This window comes from Leptonychotes weddellii, chromosome 2, assembly GCF_054177405.1.
Source record: "Leptonychotes weddellii isolate Sample4059 chromosome 2, ASM5417740v2, whole genome shotgun sequence".
NCBI classification, from domain to species: domain Eukaryota; kingdom Metazoa; phylum Chordata; class Mammalia; order Carnivora; family Phocidae; genus Leptonychotes; species Leptonychotes weddellii.
The window spans coordinates 118,156,553-118,176,230 of NC_138370.1; the positions used below are offsets into that span (position 1 = coordinate 118,156,553).

A 19,678-nucleotide genomic window follows, 5' to 3' on the forward strand; every position below is an offset into this window, starting at 1 on the left:
ACAGGGTAACAACGACCCCAGAAAAATATACACTAAACAAATCAGAAGAGACCTGAAATCGGGGGAAAAGAAAGGGAAAGAAAGAAAAAAGAAAAAAAAAGAATATGATCAAATATGATCAGGCTGGTGATTAGAGATCAGTGCCACACACTAGATTTTGGGCATATTTTGGTCTGTTAGAAGAAACTGCCTCCCAAAATGTTAATGAAAGAAAAACTTATATATGTACAAAAATAAGGGTAAATACGATGAAGGGATAGAATATGACTGTAAAGGTGAATATTCTAAAAGATTTTATAAAAGGAATTGATAGGATAAGAAGTTGGTTGAAAAAAGAAAGAAGAGAAATAAAAAAAAAAAAAACAAAGGGAGAGAATGTGATCAGGCAGGAGACTAGAACAAAGCCATACAGGAGAGATTTAGGGTATATTTTGGTCTGTTAGAAGCAACTGTATCCCAAAATTTTAAAGAGAGAACAACTTATATACATACCAAAAATAAGGTTAACTACAATGAAGGGATAGAATATGACTCTAAAAATGAAAAATAAAAAAGATTTTTAAAAAAGGAATTGATAAGGTGTTGGTTGAAAAAGGGAAAAAGAAAAATTCCAAAAAAAATAGAAAAAGAAAAAATAAAGGAAATAAAAAAAATTAACTTTGAAAGACCAAAGAATCAGGGGGGAAAAACCATGAATTCTACGTGCATATTCCCCTAGCGCTGGAGTTCTGCCATTCTCATTGATCGGTAAACTTGGTCTTGGCTGGCTGTTCTTATTGATCTTCTGGGGGAGGGGCCATCACAGTGGTTCTCAGATGTCTTTGCCAGAGGCGGAATTGCCCTGCCCTTGCCGGTCCGGGCTAAGTAATCTGCTCGGGTTTGCTCTCGGGAGCTTTTGTTCCCTGCAAGCTTTCTGTACAGCTTTGGAGGATGAGAGTGAAAATGGCAGCCTCCCAATCTCCGCCCCAGAGGAGCCGAGAACTCGGGGCCCCACTCCTCAATGCGCCCCCAGAGAAAAGCAGTCACTCACTCCCATCTCCCCAGTCTCTGGCCACACTCCGTGCTCACCTGGCCTGTGACCAAGCATTTCTATCTCTGGCACACGACCCCTTGTGGAGTCTCCAAACCCAGCAGATCTCTGCAGTATGCTCCCTCGCCACTCCTCCTGGGGGAGGAAGGGGAGTCTCCTCGGATCTGCCGCTTGTTGGGTCCCTGCTGGAAGAACAGTGGCCCGACTGTGCCACGGATCACGGTTTATGGCAACCCCGAGCTGAGAACCTGCTCCTCGGTTCTGTCTCTGCAGCTGGCTTCCCTGCTCCAATACCTGGGAGCTCTCCCGCAATCAGTGTGAGGGTCCTGAGACCACACTGTCCCAGCGAGGTTTCCACCCCCCTGCTTAGCCACTGGAGCGACATCCCTCAGCGGAGCAGACTTCTAGAAGTTCTGATTTTGTGCTCCGCTCTCTATCACTTGCCAGAAGCGGCTGATGGAGGCCCCCTCCCCCGCCCTCTATCTTCCCGAATATCACCTCAGATTCGCTTCTCCGCACGCCCTACCTTCCAGAAAGTGATCGCTTTTCTGTTCAGAGAGTTGCCGCTCTTCTTTTCTTCGAAATCCTGTTGAGTTCATAGGTGTTCAGAATGGTTTGATACCTAGCTAGCTGAATTCCTGGGACCAGACGAAATTTAGGTCTCCTATTCCTCCACCATCTTGCTCCTCTCTTTCATCTCTTCTTAGAGTTTCCGTTTCTGTTTATAGTATCCATCTGTTCTTCCATGTCGTCCACTTTTTCTTTTAAGGTTCTTAGTGTATTAATCATAGTTGTTCTAGAATTTCAGTCTGATAATTCCAATATCTCTGCCATATCTGCATCTAGTTCTGATGCTTGCTTCTTCTTTTTTAGGTGGTATTTTTTACCTTTTAGCATACTTTGTAATTTTTTGTTGAGAGCTGAATGTGATGTACTGGGTAAAAGGAACCAAGGCAATAGGGCTTTAGTGTGAGGTTTTATGTTTATCTGGGTAGGAGTTAGGCTGTGTGCTTACTGTGTGCTGTAGCTGTGGTGTCAAGGGCTTACATTTCCTCTAGTGTCCTTGTTTTTTCTCTCTCCCATTGCCTTTGGGTTTCCTAGAGATTTCTTCTAAATGAGGTTGAAGGCTCTCAGTTCTCTCCATTGAAATTCTGTCATCAGACAGAAGCACTATCAACAAAGAGATGGATGGGCACTCTATGGTCTTATGATTAGGTTTCAGCCTGTGAGCCTGGGGTGAATATTTCCCTTCCCTGGGGACCTTAGGCTTTGGTAAAACCCTGGTTGATGAGGATCTGATAAAATAGTTTCTCTTGAGGACAGATCTTGGAAAGAGAAGAGAGAGCTCTGTGTATTTCAGAATGATGACATTTCTCTTCCACCTGCTGGGAGAACAGAGGATTTTTCTCAGCTGTTCATACCTGGAGGTAACATTTATGAAAGTTGGGGTCCCCTGGCACTGGGGCCCTGTTGTTTTTAACTCTCCAGCTTGTCCACACTAAGACTTCAGCAGTTCACTGATTACAGGTTAAAATATGCCTGCCCACCCTGGCACTAGCTGTGGGCTTCCGCTCTTGGTCCACAGCGCTTCTCTGTAACCGCCTGTTTATCTCTCTTGTTTTGGGGCAGCAGTTTACCCTGTAACCTCAATTCTCTGATGGATCGGAGAAGAATTGTTGATTTTCAGTTCATTTGGCTTCTTTTGCTATTGCAAGGATGGGAGTGATGAACTATGTTCAAGCTCTTTATGCATCAGGCCAGAAAGTGGAAGTTACAGTGTGATTTGTCAATGGACCAAACTTTACCTATAAATATGTCAAATAAATCACACAGTCATGGGCCATAAACTTTGGCAAGTATGTAATTACCACAATAACAAAACAAAACAATGATCTAGTGCCAACTACATACCAGCACTTCCCTAAGTATTTTATATAGTCTTATGACACTACCCCGAAAATGTAGAGACTGTTATCTTCCTCATTGGATAGGTGAGACAATGGAAAGAAAAGAGGCTATGTAACCTGGCCAAGGACATACAGACAGAAGTGACAGAAGGGGAATTTAAGTACAGGCAGCTCGACTCCAGAGGTCACTCTCTCACTGCGATGCTCCAATGCCTCTCCTGGGATCGAAGTGTCTATTTATTCTTTTATTCAGCAAATAAACGGGCTAAGCACAGTTCCAGGCACTGAGGAACACGACAGATGGGGCCCTGTCCTCATAGAGTATATATAATTTCAGTGGGAGAGAGAGCAAATCAACAAGTAAGCAAATGAATAAGCAAAGTTAATCAGAGAGAAAAGAATGAAGCATTTAACCACAGCGATGTGACAGAGTGGAGGAAGGTGGCTGCTTTAGAGAGGATGGGGAGATATGCCCTCCCCCAGGAGTTGACGTTAGAGCTGAGAGAGCCGATGGAGACAACTGGTAGGTGAAGAGCAATCCAGATGGAAGGAAGAGCTGAAGTTAAGATGGGAACAAGTATGGTACGTTAAAGAAAGAGAAAGGTGGCCAGTGAACCTGGTCCACGTGGGTGTGGGAGAGGGTTATAGAAGAGATTATAGAGCGGGGGACAGGTGCCACATCAGTGCAGGGCCCTGTCAGGTGTAGCACAGAGTTTGGATATTGTTCTATACGCCATGGCAAGGCACTGCAGAATTTTAGGCGGGGAGCAACCTGGCCTTATTTGTCTCAGTGACACACCTCAGCCTCACACCACAGTCACAAGGCCCTGGAAATGTGCCAGATTCAGGATCACAGACCAGCCCCAAGGCTGGCTGTGTGTGGGTGTGCATGTCAAGGAGAGAGACTCGCTCATCTGGCCGACAGCTCAGGGCTTTGGCAGCGGTACTGGTGGCATTTGGGTAGGAGAATGAAAGCTCGGAGCACTTACTGCAGGCATAAGCCTCCTTAACCTCAGGGCGACTCCCTGTGCCAGCTCTAGCTCTCTCTGCAGAGACCCCGTAGCGGTGTTTGCCATCTTTCCTCACTGCCAGCCAAAGCTTGGGATGTACAGCCTTTCTTCTGCAGGTGAGAAACAGGTTCGCCTTCCTTCTTTCAAGTTGGGTAGTTGTTGGTTTCCTTCCAGTGTCAACAGGCAGTTGGAGAGCAGCTCTCTCCCCGAGGTCCTGAGAAGGCTTCTGGGCGTGCTTTTGGAAGATGCTCGCACACTGCCTCCCGGCGTCTCCCTTCACGGGCAGGTCTGGGAGTCACATGGGAAGGACAAACAGCTCGGTGGTCTTTGAGCAACTTCTCTGTTCATGGTGATGGTGATTTAGGGAATCATCAGAGCCTTTGTGGTGTATACCTGCTTTGTCACTCCTCACTAGTGGCAGGGTGCTCCTACCCCTGACGGGGCGGCCGCGGAAGGGGGAGAGAGAGAGAAAAGAAACTCCTGAGGCGGCCACAGGAGGCTCGGGGTCTTCTGCCTGTGCTTACCTGGCAGGATTTCCTACCAGTCAAAATGGATCTCGTAAGGGGGAGATGAAAAATGGATCCTACACCAAGATGCCTCGCTTCCTTCCGTGTTGTGGATCTAGGTCAGGGAAAGCTGGGGAGATGAGTGAAACCCACCCGTGGAAACGCACCTCAAGGGAATGAAATGTGCTCGCCTGAGCTAGCCTGAGGAAAGGGCATCCTTCTATAAACGGGCGCACATTCCAGGGGGCCAGTCTGCCTCTAGGGTTACCCTAACGCCAGTCGGAGCAGAGACTCTTCATGCAGATCTCACCCTCTGTACAATGGGATCTTCCTAAGCATTGCAAGGTGATCCAGTCTTTATAAACAAAAAGATCTATACTTTAAAGGCACACAGAGAGTTTGTATTCAAAAAAATACTTGGTAAAGTAGAGGTGTTTTTGTACATGTATAGCTATCAGATTTTATATGTTCATTTGGCTCCACATCTCTATTGGAAGAACTTAACACTTCTTTATTTTTTTTTTTAAGAATTTGTTTATTCATTTGAGAGAGAGAGAGAGTGAGCACAAGTTGGGTGAAGGGCAGAGGGAGAGGGAGAAGCAGACACCACCCCCCACCCACCCCAATGAGCAGGGAGCCTGATGCCAGACTGGATCCCAGGCTCCTGGGATCATGACCTGAGCCAGAGGCAGACACTTAACTGACTAAGCCACCCAGATGCCCCAACACTTGTTTATGATGAATTCCACATGCAGGCCTGTCAATATAGAATCTATTCTGAAATATATTTTTAAGCTAAGTGTTTCATTCTGCCTGCTTTTCATAGGAGAGCTCTCCTGGCGGGGCACTCAGACCCGGCACCTCGGTAGCCACGCCCCTTCTCCTCCATCACTCGCTTCCTCTCTTAGAACCCACCAGAGGGTTGGCGCCAGGGGCCCTCGGAAGCAGAGTCCAATCCTTTGTCTAATAACTGAAGAAACTAAGGCTCAAATGTCTGAGCTGATTTTTGTTTATTTCCCCACATTGTCTCCAAAACTGTGTATAGGTGTCCAAGGACACTGTGTTGCAATGCAATTCCTTGAGAAGCTATTTCTTCCTGGACCTGCCACCGACTATTTGGGCTGAGCTAGCACTGAGTTGTCACTCTTTACTCTTTATTCTCACTGCTCTCCTGCCAGACACTCCACGTTGTTGCTTTCTAGGTTTCCCAACCCACTGATTATTTTGCATTTTGGATGATTTCTCTCCCAGCTGCCTTCATTTGCATTTTTCCTAAATCAAATCTCATTGTGATAATTTCTATTCATATTTCCAACCTCTTTAGATCCGTCTGTGTTATTTCTCTGTCCTCAGTGATGTCTGCAGCACCTCCTAATTTGGTAACAACCAAAAAATGTTATTAACATAATGTGTACGCCTTGCTCCCAGTCATTAATGAAGATGCTACATAAAACTAGATCTCACAGATCCATTGGGGCCTTCCATTAGCTCCCGTCCCTGCCCCCTTCCTCTCATCAGATATGGAGCTGTTTTTCATCTCTGGTCCTTGTTTATCAGAGTTCAGGCTTTCAATCATCCTGTCATAGTTCCTACTAGCGCCAGTCAGAGCTCTTGTCACAGAAGTGTTTCAGGGATGCTGTTTTACATGCTTTATTAAAGCTCCAAAGATACAATGGCTTCAAGAGCCATTGAATCAACAATTTTAATTAATAGTAAAATTTATAGTTTCATATGCCAGAGGAAATTTCTAGCCTTGTTTTTAAAAACTCTTTTAGAAGGGCGCCTGGGTGGCTCAGTCGGTTAAGCGACTGCCTTCGGCTCAGGTCATGATCCTGGAGTCCCGGGATTGAGTCCCGCATCGGGCTCCCTGCTCAGCGGGGGATCTGCTTCTCCCTCTGACCCTCTTCCCGCTCGTGCTCTCTGTCTCTCATTCTCTCTCTCTCAAATAAATAAATAAAATCTTTAAAAAAAAAAAAAACTCTTAGAAGACAGACACATTTGATCATCTTCATCTTCTCCTGTTGACTCTTCTATGGCATTTTGTGTAAATCTCTAGTTAATTCCTTTTTAATTTAAAGGTGCATAAACCCCTATGTGCTTGTGAGGAATACAAGAGATGTATAAGAAATGGCCCTTGTCATAAGGAGTTTATAACCTGATAGAGCTGGCTAATAGTGGCTAATAAAGGGGAACGGTATAATAAAGGGGAACTCGTATAAGACAATAGGGAGTTAAATTGCTCAAAAGCTTCATACTGACTCTTAGGGCTGCAGAAATATGAATATGGGCTGGGGTACTAGGCTAAAACCTAGTGCAGAAGGGGAATTTTGAGCTGGACCTTGAAAGGTGAGGAGGATTTGCATAGGCCGGGAAGAAGGGGGAAAGTAGGGGAAACACGTAAGCAAAGGTGGAGAGAGAATAATAATCATGGCATATTGTATGGGGTCCTTGCACAGCCGAAAATCGGTCTGATGGAGGAAGGAAACTGAATGCAAACTGCTGTCGCATGTTGTAAACCCAGCTACCTGCATAACATCTCTCATTGGATGTCTCTTAGGCCTCCCGAAATCAATGTGCCCCAAACCAAAGTTGTGACTCTACCATCTCCCCCTAACGAGGCCAGAAATCTGGGCATCATTCAGGATTTCTCCATTTCCCTAATCATTCCTCACTCCAGTCTCTTAGCCAACCTCTTCAAGTTGCACTTGCTAGATAGTGTCTTGCATCTGCGTGCTTCTCATCTGTGCCACCCTCTGGTCCAAGCCACCACCATTTCTTGCCTCATCAGCTGCTCTTCCTCCTTCAACACCCGCCCCTCGCCCTACTGCAGCCAAACAGAACTTATTGAAAATTAAACCACTCTCTAGCAAGAAAAAAAGAATCTTTCAGTGGCTTAGCATTGCATTTGGAATGAAATCCAGCCGTTATTATGGCCTCAAAGGCCCTGAGTGATCAGGCATTTGCATCCCCGTGTTCTGCTTCCACCCCAAGCACACTTCACTACGGTTGCGACACTAACCACCTGAGCTGGCGTCAGATCCCACAGGTCGAGCCTCAACCTTCCACCTGACTGCCTCCACTTCAGGTACCAGCTGCAAGTAGGGTCTCCAGGCCCCTCGTACCTCTGACCGACTGGCTACAAATTCCCACAATTCGAGAATCCACTAGAACAATTCAGAACTCAAGAAAGTGTTGTGCTTACTATTAGAGTTTTAATTATAAAGGATATCTGGACCAACCAATGGGAGAGACACCAAGGGCGAGGTCTGAGGATCCTTCAGGCAGAGCTTCTATACCCTCTCCCAGTAGAATCAAGGTGTGTACCTGCCCTGCATATCAGTGCCTTGGTCAGCCAAAAAGCTCCTCCAAGCCTGTGTCCAGAGTTTGTACTGGAGTTTCATTGCACGGGCGTGGTTGATTAAATCCCTGGCCCCAGGGACTGAACTCAGCCTCCAGGTCCCCTCCCCTCACAAAGTGCCAACCCTCTAGTCATGTGGTGGGTCTTTTTGGTGACCAGCCTGATCCTGAAGCTATCTGGGGGCCCACCACAGTTACACCACTAGCATAATAAAGAAACTCTTTATCACTCAGGAAATTCCAAGGGTTTTTGAAGCTCTCTGCCAGGAACCACCAGGGATGAAGACCACATACATTCTTTTTTATTTTTTTATTTCTTATTTTTTTAAAGATTTTTATTTATCCATTTGTCAGAGAGAGAGAGCACAAGCAGGGGCAGCGGCAGGCAGAGGGGGAAACAGGCTCCCCACTGAGCAAAGAGCCTGATGTGGGGCTCCATCCCAGGACCCTGGGACCATGACGTGAGCCGAAGGCGAATGCTTAACTGACTGAGCCACCCACGTGTCCCCAGATACATTCCTTATTACACCACAATATTTCTCAGACTTCACTCTTGCCCTACCTCCGCACACCCAACACACTGGTCTCCTAGTTCCTGGACCGTGCCCAGTCCTTTCCTCTGTTCCAGATGGCTCCCTTCTCCTCACTCCCCCTCCTGACTGTCCTCCTCCCACCCCCAGCTCTTCCCAGACTTCAGATTACCTGATTAGAAAGTGTTTGCTCACTATCCCCTTGTTATCCCCCATGTATATTTGCTTCATAGCACTAATCTCAATCTGAAATGATTTTATTTATGTTGACCCCATTAACTTTGTTTGTCTTCTCCATACAATATATACTCCTTGAGGACCGAGCCTTGGTTGTCCTGTTTCTTATCTCCTGGCACATACCAACGGTCTGTAAATATTTGTCAAATTAAAGAATAAACAAAGTGCAAAAGATAAGGATGATCAGACCAGTTGAAGCTCTTTGATTGTCAAGAAGAGGAAATGTTTAGACTTGATGAGAAAAGTAGTACGGAGAGGCTGTTGGATAATAAGCAAGAGGATAGGTATTTGGGGAGTATGAATATGGGGGGGATGGTCGCAGTGTACCAAATGTATTGCACAAGGGCAAAGGACTAGAGGCAGGAGTCAGGTAGACGGCTGAAAGACTGAGCAAGAGTGGTGGGGTAGAAATGGAGTGGAAGGGGAAAATCTGAGATTTTTAAAGAAAGATGCCCTTGACATTTTTCTTTTCAGTTTTAACTCTTTATTTTGAAATAATTTTGAGGGGCGCCTGGCTGGCTCAGTCATTAAGCATCTGCCTTCGGCTCAGGTCATGATCCCAGGGTCCTGGGATCGAGCCCCACATCGGGCTCCCTGCTCGGCGGGAAGCCTGCTTCTCCCTCTCCCACTCCCCCTGCTTGTGTTCCTGCTCTCACTATATCTCTCTCTGTCAAATAAATAAAATCTTTTTAAAAATGAAATAATTTTGAACTTACAAAACACTTACAAAAATACCATGAGGAATCCTGTATACCCTTAACCCAGATTCACTAATTGTTGACATATGACCTCATTTGCTTTATTATTCTTTCTCTTTTCATATGTGTGTATGCATTCTTCTGTGTTATTTTTTCTGAGTCATTTGAGAGTAAGTTAAAAACATCATGCCTTTTCATCCTTAAATACTTCACTATGTAGTTCCTAATAGCAAAGACTTTTTGTAACAACATAGAACATGGACCAAAATCAGGGGATTTAATGCTGATAAAATGCTATATCCAGGATCCTAGCCCAAGAACCAATTCAGGATCCTGTCTTACAATGAGTTGTGATGCCTCTTTGGTCTCCTTCCATCTGGAATAGTTCCTCAGTCTTCCCTTGATTTTATGACTTTGACATTTTTGAAATCCACAGACCAGTTATTTTCTAGAATGCCTCCCATTTTGCTAGGCTCATGTTTTCTCCTACCTATATTCTGTGCATTTGTGTCGGGAATGCTACATTAATGATCTTGTGTCCTGAGCATCAAATAAGAGGCCTGTGACATCACTTTGTCATTATGCCATTATAGGTGGTATGAACTTTGACCACTTAGTTAAGGTGGTGTTTACCCAGGTTTTCCCATAAGATGACCACTTTTCCTTTTGTAATTAATAAGTAATTTATGCTGAGATACTATAAGCCTATGTAAATATTTTTCCTTCATCAACCTTTTACCCAGTAGTTCCAGCATACAGGGGCGATTATTGCTGGAATCAGTTATTGCCATGGCACCTGCGAAACAGTGATTTTCTCACTCCATCATTTCTTCTATGTATTTATTATTTATTTATTTATTTATTTATTTATTTATTATGGACTCATGGACTCTTACTTATTATATCGTTTTTAATTCATTACTGTTATTCATCTTAGTGCCCCAAATTATTATCAAATTATCCCAGTTTGTTCAGTGGGAGGCACTACAGATGGGCTCCCATGTCCTTTTTGACACATCCCTATCATTTTTTGAGCCATTCTTTACTTTCTGGCACAACAAAATATACCACATTCCTCTCGTACTTTTCCTGCCCTGGTCCTGACATCTGCCATTTCGTCAGAGTCCTGACTCCTTTTAAAGGGGAGTAATATTTAAAAAGCAAGATCTGACAGCAAGGTGTGCCCTTTGCTGCTGGGCTGTTATTGTTTTCTAGGCCTTTCTTCCCTGAAATTTTGGCTCACTGGGTGAAGGAGATATAGCTCAGGAGACTAGAACATCACTGACCGAAAATAACTCCAAAAGCCAAATTGAAAAGATTCGCAGGAGGCCAACTTGTCTACCAAGAAGACTACCCAAGCCATTTTTAAAATCTGTGTTAAAAATGTGTTCCTCATTGTATGAGATCTAAACAATAAAGTAATAAAAGAAAATAAACGCCCCTTTCCTTCTTTGCAATCTTTAAGTTTTATCAGCAAACACTTTTCAAATCACTGAAGTTGGCTTTTAACACTTGCCTAGCTTATAACACCTCCCCAGGCCTAGTGCCACAGGAAGGCTAGGCAGCAGGTGGGAACTTGCCTTCTGGAAGCTACAATTTGCCAGGTGCTATAGACTTCTGCCAGGCCCTTCTTGGGACTTTCTGGGCTCTTCTCACAGATTGTGTTCTCTGGAGGGATATCAGTGCTGACCCAGTATTAACAATGGGGAAAGCACTGAATGTTCTTCACTGTTTGAAAAGTACTGTGTTGGCGTCTGAGCTGGAGGAGATTAAATGCAGACCCCAGAGACTGAGATAAAGTCTATTTCAAATGAGCTTTATGGTCCCTAAAGAGTGGAGGCAGCAATGGCTTCTCTTCTTTGACCCCCCTTGATAAAATGACTCTTTCCAGACAAGATGCCGTTCATTCACAAGACACATACACACACACACATTCTACTCTAAAACCTGCCTGTTGGAGCTATCATGTAGGTCCCAGTTTATTTTTCACTACTGACTGGAAACAAAGATGTATTATGAACACCATTGGCTCTGTTTGGAGGCCACCTGGTAAATTTCCATTTTGGAACGTTAAGCAACTGAACTAGGGGACAGTATGACCACAGTGGTGTCTGGTCAGAAGCGCACATCTGTTTGCATGCAGCCAGGCTGGGGGAAAGCCTATCAATGATTCTGGCCTCAGATCTGTTGAGTAGGACAAGCTAGATGCTCTTTACATTTAGCTTTCATCTTGCTAACCAGTGGAAATGATGTGGGCCTCAGAAGACAGGTTCACCTCTTGCCGTCTTAGAGGATGGGATTCAAGAATTTATTTTGAACATAAAAGGAAGTTGGGGAGAAGTAGTTCTGATGAAGTGGGTTGCTTCATAATTTGCTTCAGTGGAGCTTTTGAGATTGATTACCTTTGCTCAAGTCCGAGATAATACTCAGAGGTTGTGCTTATGGAGAAAAATCACCGCACGATCAATTTCAATTTCCACAGTCTCAGCAGGGACTCTGTTTAGAGGCGTTATCTATGAAGGAGAGTGCAGTATTAAAGGTATAAGACACAGGGCGCATTTCGGCAAGGGCATGGTCACACTGACTGCAGTGTGACTGGTTGACACGTGCTAATAAGAACAAAGATAGAAGAGCGATGGAAAGATGTGGAACTGACTGGAGTACTAGACGAATCTTCCTCTTTCATGGAGTTTCTCCTGACATGGGGCAGATGGCACAAGCTGGGTGGTTTTGATTCAGGAGGATAGAAATGTTTTAAAAAGGGGCACCTGGGTGGCTCAGCCATTAAGCATCTGCCTTTGGCTCAGGTCATGATCCCAGGGTCCTGGGATGGAGCCCCACATGGGGCTCCCTGCTCAGGGGGAAGCCTGCTTCTCCCTCTCCCACTCCCCCTGCTTGTGTTCCTGCTCTCGCTAACTCTCTGTCAAATAAATAAATAAAATTTAAAAAAAAAGAAATGCTTTAAAAAATCTGTTTACCCCATATGACAAAAGACAAACTTGTTTATTATAAAAATTTAGAAAATGCAGGCAAACTAAAAGAAAAATTTTTTAAATCACCCACCATCTCACATCCTAGAGAGAACCAATCTAAACAGGTTGGCTTACATACTTCCTTTATTTTTCCTATGCTTATGCACACAATTTTATTAAAATTATACTTAGTATTTTTGAAAACTACTTTTCACTCGACTGCGCTTTCCCTTTCATCTCTCCATGTCTATATTACAATATCCTTTTGTTAATTCGTTTTAAATTCAAAACCAACAGATGCTTTTGTTAAAAACTTCAGAGTATAGGGTAAAATGTAAAAGTAGTTCTCCTCATCTCCTACCTCCCTCCCCTGAGGTAACCCTAAGACTTTTTTCTTAATATTCTCTCCAGAAACTTTTTCTGTGACACACACACACACACACACACACACAGACACACACGAACAGTATTCAGTTAATATATCACAAATGAAATCCTGTTATGTGGAAATTCAAGGTTTTTCCAGTTTTCACTGCAGTGAACATCTTTGTGGTTAAATCTTTGCACACAACCATGATGATTTCCTTAAGATAAACTCTAGAAAACGGATCACTACACTGAAAGATAGGCACAATTTTAATGCTTTTGATATGTGCAGCCCATTGCCATTCACACGGTTTGTGACAATTTCACACCTTCACTAGTAAGCAACACTGAATTTTTTATTATTTTTTAACACTGAAGTTTTTAAAACTTTTAATAACACAATATAAAAAAGTGGACAAGCCATGCGCTAGACCTGCACTGTTCAATATGGTAGCCACTAATCACACGTGGCTACTGAGCACTTGAAATGTGGCTAGTCTGAATTGAGGTCTGCTAGAAGTGTCAAAGACACACACAATTTCAAAGAATTGGTACCAAAAATAACATAAAATATCTCATTAATAATGTATGCTAATAATATATTGAAATGATTTTTTGGATATATTAAGTAAAATATATTATTAAAATTAATTTTATTTTTTTCTTCTCACTTCTTTTAATGTGACTACCAGGAAAGTGTGCTTGCATTATATTTCTCTTGGACAGCACAGAGTAGGACATGATCTGGCTCCTCAGATAATAAAACCTACCACGTGAGCTACATACACCTGATTTGGTCTCTTCCTCTGCCTGTTCCTCTCCGGTGCCACACCCCCAAGCCCCCTGTGTCTCAGTTAGAACTAACTGGGCTCTTAGAACTAACTAACATAGTACTTTTCACCACTCCAGTTCTTTGCCAGAGGGGCGCCTGGGTAGCTCAGTCGGTTAAGCGTCTGCCTGTGGTTCAGGTCATAATCCTGGGGTCCTAGGTTCGAGCCCCATGTCGGGCTCCCTACTCGGCAGGCAGTCTGCTTCTCCCTCTCCCTCTGCTCCCCCTGCTCCTGCTGTCTTGCTTGCTCTCTCTCTATCTCAAATAAATAAATAAAATCCTTAAAAAACATCTTTTCCAAGAATGATCAATAAACTCAATAAAAGTGAGTGTCCATTTTTGAAGGTAATGGGGTTGTGTGTTATGATTGTGATCTCCCAGAACTGTTAGGTGTAAACTCTGAGTCGCAAACGGAATCATTTGTCAACTGATTTGTGAGAGCATAGAAGTATTTGGGCTTCAGAAATGGCTGCGGAGTTTAGTATCACGCCCCTTCCGAACTGTGCACACAGGGCACAGAGCAGACAGAATACGCTTACTTAAGAGTCAGTTCATTGATGGAAGTTCGCCATCTCTCTGTGCCTCAATTTTGTTTTTCTTTCCCTTGAAGCGAGGATGATGGAGTGGTGCACACAGTTCCAGACAAGAGGAGTCAGCACTTTGTAAACACTGGGGGGAAAAGAGATTAGCAGGAGATTGCTGGGGCTGTTTCCTCTTACTCCCCACCTGAGGTTTGCTTAGCCACCTCGCCCTCCTCATCAGCCCTCCACTCGTCCTTTCACACATATTGACTGTACCAAACACACCCTAAGTACACACAGCTTTTCATCAAAGACAAAGGCTGTTCATGGGTTGGCTCCCACTCACGGTCACTCCAGGATAGATGCAAAATGCAGATAAGTCGGAAGGAAAAGGCCCTTGGGTGAGCATGTGAATCTTGCTCTCTTCTGCCCTGTTGTCGGCTTATATCTCGTTGTTTGAGTCACTTTTTCACTGGACTCAGCTTTAGCGTTAAAAACAAAGAACAGAACAATAACAGAAGATTTTTAAAAATATATCTTAAAGTACTGGGGGCTCGATTACATGCTCGACCATTTGGAAAGTGGCCCAAACCCTTGCTTCATCCCACTGTCGCAGTCCGAGTGGCTTTTGTTAGGAAGGTATCTAGGTAAGAGAGATTAAAGCAAACAAACATCTCTGTTCCAGCCTGTCTTCATCATCATTCTTTTGTTGTGGTTGCATTAAGCTGAATTGTGTGAGAACAATGTTGCCAGTCCCCGGGAACCCTCTACTTAGAGTTTTTATAAAACTGCATTGTGATAAAGAACCAATATAACCCTTTAACAAGGAAAATGAGAGTTCTCTGTAAAAGACTCTCCGCCTCTAAATTTGGAGAAGGAGGGAAATACCTTGTTGGAAAGAGAGTGAACTAAGAACTGAAGGAGGGCTGTCTGTTTTCCATTACTGTTGTGACTCACCCAACGAACTTGAGTAAAAGTCTGCTGAGCCTTAATTTTGCCGTCTGTGAACCGGGGACAGAGTATCCCCCTTTCTTCCTGTTCATGTGGGCATTGCAATACACGAATGCAAAAGGAATAAATTATTCCTTGGGCTGCGGTGGTCTTGACCACTTTCTAACTCCAGATTCTGTGATTATAAATAATAAATACTTTCACTCTTTCAACCACCATGTTTAAATACTCTGGTAAAACCTAAAGACCTCTTATCTCAGTAAGCCAGGCTATCATTTTTGCCTTGCACAGACTACTAAGAATCTCTTTTCTCTTTTTATATTCAAAGCTGAGCATATAACTCCTCAGGTCTGTCTACCTCCCCTCTGTCTGTCCTGTTCCCCAAAGGTGAAGCTTTCAGTGGTGCTGTTGGATAAACAGCATTGGATAAAGGGTTGAGTAGCCCTTCCAGCAGCAATTGGATGAGCCCAAGAAACCAAAAACTCAATGAACCCCCTTTGGATTAAAGAAACTGTTAGAATTTTGAGAATAAAACCGTTCCCTCTCTTCTCATCAGCAGGTTGAAGCCAATATCTGTGAACTGGCAGGTTGCTAGTGAAAACATGACTAAGGCCTGAGGAGTATAGTATAAAACATTATGACCTTTTTTTTTTTTGAAAAAAGGGCTTATGCACTATATAAATTTATTTCTATTTTCAGACTACTTTTCCTATCAAAAGCACTACTCCCCAGTGTAGTTTGCCTCCTCAAAGTTTTGAAAGCATTATCAAAGAAAAACAAAACTGAGTCTAAACTAAAAGTCTAGAGCTCTCACTGGCCCTTGACTATAGATAAGGTTTCATTAATACTATCAGCCTAAATGCCATTGGTTCTTGTCCTTGATAGCTCACCCAGAACCTCCAGTCATTTGATACCCTCCCTTTGTCTCCCATCATGAAAGGGTCAATAGGATGTGTCCGCCCTGTGTACCTGAGCCCCACCCTGTCTGTGGGTTTGGTAGAATCTCCTAGACAATGCTTCTCCTTCCTCGGGCACCAGAGTCTCTCTTGGGATTTCAGTAAGCACGGCCTGTCCCTGAGGCATTTCTGCTTCTAGGGCCAGGCCAAGTACCTCAGATTCCACAGGGAGCCAAAGTGACCTCCCCTCCCTCCCTGTGACACACTGTTAGAGCAGTCTTCAAACAGTATTATTTGTGTCTTGGTATTCTGCAGAGATTTGATGAATAACTCTTTGGGTTTTTACTTAACTGGCTTCCTGTTCTCTGTAAGTTGGATATGAAGGCCATTGAAGAATGAGAGAGAGGCCAGAGAGATTCAGGCCAAGCACCAACGTTCTTTCACACTCAAGGTTGCCCCTCTCCTCTGACAACCAAGACTTCACCTTGAGACTGGATCCTTCTTTTCTTTTTTTAAAGATTTTATTTATTTATTTATTTGACAGAGAGACACAGCGAGAAAGGGAACACAAGCAGGGGGAGTGGGAGAGGGAGAAGCAGGCTTCCCGCCGAGCAGGGAGCCCGATGCGGGGCTCGATCCCAGGACCCTGGGATCATGACCCGAGCCAAAGGCAGATGCCCAACAACTGAGCCACCCAGGCGCCCCGGATCCCTCTTTTCTTGACATGAATGAGCTCCCAGGAGACTTCCGTAGCCTTCACCAGAACTTCCAGGTTCCCCCTCTCGTTCACTCAACAAGCCTGAACCTCCTGCAGGGAGCACACCCCAAACACAAGCTCAGATCCCTACTAAGGAAGGATCTCCTCTTGTTTTCAAGGAGACCATCCCAGACCAACCCCAGGGATTGAACTTGAGGTGAAGACATTGTGGATTGATTGTGGGAGCAAAGTGGACGTCAGTGGTGAGGATGGTGGGGGATGTGTCCAGGGAGAGGCTGAGAAGCTTTCAAGAAGGTGCCAGGGTGCTTTGTCTCTTCACTCAGGGTCTGTGTTCTCTCTGCAGAATGACATCTTTGAGTGGGCCAGGGACCACCGAGTCCACCACAAGTACTCAGAGACTGATGCTGATCCTCACAATGCCCGCCGGGGCTTCTTCTTCTCCCACATTGGCTGGCTGTTTGTTCGCAAACATCGTGATGTCATCGAGAAGGGAAGCAAGCTTGACTTCACTGACCTGCTGGCTGATCCTGTGGTCCGATTCCAGAGAAAGTAAGTGAATAGACACCATAGAGTTGTCCCTCGGGGGACAGGACCAAGAGACAGAGCACAATGGGGTGCAATAATACCCCCAAGTAGTTCTCCTCATAGCACTTACCCTTCTTGTTAGGATTTACCTCTGTTTATTCATTTCCTTTTGCTCATTAAGTCTTCCCTGTTTACACATTTGTTCTGAATTTTAATTTTAAATCAAAATGGATTTCCTTTAAGCCCAATGTCGTTTCCCTCAGACCAATCCGCACGACTGATTTTATGGAATCTGTTTCTGTAGTCCCCCATTCCCCCATCCAGGTTTCCCTGGGGTGGCAGGGAGGGCCGGGAGGACTTGCTTTATTTTAGCGAAACTTGACTCCAACAGCATTGGACTCTCCAGATATCCTGCTTTCTTCTCCTGGAATTCTCTCGTAGTGACGGCTCCCCTCCCCTGACTCCTGATATATTACACCAGTAGGTTTCTGTGCAGAGAAAATGCGACCATGTAACAGAGAGCCTCAAAGTGCTGGTGTGCACTAATGGTGTCAGCGGAGCATATTCAGTAGGTCAGCATTTGCAGGGTAGACCTACTTTCAATAGGCACATGGAGAAAATTGCCTGTAATTGTGCTGGCAAATAGAGACTGGCTATTTTTAGCCTTTTAACCAGGAAGCTGGCATAGACTGTATCCATGTTGGTCTGGCTCTGCAAAGTGGGCCACTATGAGAGCATTTATAAATGGACTTTTTGCCCCCAAAGTAATGGATTTATGTGCAAAGAGAGACAATTTATGGATTGCATTCTGGTTAGAGCCTTGAGATAATATGGTGAAAAAGTGGTTACCAGAGACCATCTCCACTGACAAGCAGGAGTCATTTGAGGACTTATCCAAATAGAAACTCCTGAAAATAGAAATGGAGGCTGCACCTTTGTCTGACACAAATGATTCTTGCATGAAAGGAAGTATGGCTTCTAATTGTGCTCGCGTTCCCCTCGGCCTCTCTCCTTACACTGGAGTGGGCAGCAATGCATGATGACAAAATGGCAGATGTGGAGACAGACTGCCTAGGATCAAACTCTGTGGCTCCTCCATGTGCTTGCAAAAGATCTGACTGCTCTTGACCACTGTCTCCTACAGTTCTTATGAGGACATAATGAAGCAAAATGTATGGGAAATGCCTGGCACACAGTTAAGAGCTTAGATCAGTGATTATTATTACACAGGCCAGAGGATTCAGTGTGTTTCCATCCCCTGCTTCTGTTGGTTTCTCCCAAGGGTCTTTGAGTGTCTCAACACAGCTATTTCAGGTGGACACACCAGTAGTTTTATAGCAGAAAATAACAGGATGTTTTCAATTAACAATGAAATGATTTGTTCATTTTGATTTTTCACCATGAGCATAAAATATTAGGGCATTAAAGAAAATCTGCAGAATTCAGAAAAGTAGGAAGAACATAATGCAGTCCTAACACATAAACACAGTCACTATTAATAATCTGTAACATATCTTTCCATGTTTTATCCCTATATTTGATATATTTTGCATGATGACAGTCATACTGCAAATGTAATTTTATGTCTTGTCTTTTAACTTCAGATTATCTTGGAGGCACCATTGCTGAAGGGCTGTGTGAGTTCACTAGTTAGTGTCACAGTTTATTTAACCATCACTCTGCAACTGAATATGTATGTCATTTCCAATTCTGTGATATAAATGATGTTGCTATATAATTAGTAATGCTTTGGGACAATCACGCCTTAGATTAATCTGAAGAGCTCAGATGAGAAGGCAAAAGATCTTCTATTTTATTAATGAGAACTGAGCTGAGTATAATCGTCTGGGTTTCTCTCATCATAAAAGTGGAAAACTTTTTTTTTCCATCTTTTTCCTTAAAAAAAAATGTGGTAATCTGATTCATTAGGTGTATACTCATGGTACACATGTCCAAAGACTATTTCTAAATACAGGCAGAAGAACCAAGACTATTTCAGCATGTTCCCTGAATAGTTATCTGAGAACATCTTTCATCACCAGCCCAGTGACCTAAAGGGGTTGTAGCTATCATAAACCATACATTCACATCATCATTTCATATATGTCATTGAGCTCCTGCTAAGAATTGGTGCTGAAGATACAACCTTAAAGAATGATGTCTGTACCCCCTCAATTTGCAGACCAGCAGGGAACCCACAGATAAATTTACAAACAATTATACCCTAGTGAGAGTAGTGCTATAATAGGGTACTATAGGGCACCATGGGGACACAGTGCAGGCTGGTGAGGGTGAGGGAAGGCCTATGGAAGGAACTAGCTTCCAACCCAAGACCTGAAAGATGATAAGAAGATGAAGATGGGGAAAAGGATATTTAAAATATCTGTCAATACATAGAACTACATAGAGCCATTGAACTTTAGAGTAGGGAGGGACCTTATAAATCATTTAGCTCATGCCTTCCATTTCTCCTATGGGAAAATGAATAAACAAAATGTAGATAGAAAGTTGGAGATAGAAGCACTGTCTTGGGTCTTTTGGGGCTGCTATAACAAAAATAGTGTAGACTAGGTAGCATAGACAACAAACATTTATTTCTCACAGTTTTGGAGGCTGGGAAGTCCA

The 19,678-nt window shown here is 43.8% G+C and overlaps 1 protein-coding gene across 1 annotated transcript in view; it reads left to right on the plus strand.

Annotated features, from left to right (window-relative positions):
• The window catches only part of SCD5 (stearoyl-CoA desaturase 5), a 135,775-nt gene that overhangs the window by 79,832 nt on the left and 36,265 nt on the right, over positions 1-19,678 (plus strand). The window contains exon 3 of the mRNA XM_006741882.3: positions 16,872-17,077. Within this exon, the coding sequence (XP_006741945.2) occupies positions 16,872-17,077 (206 nt within the window). The remainder of the gene's footprint in view (positions 1-16,871; positions 17,078-19,678) is intronic.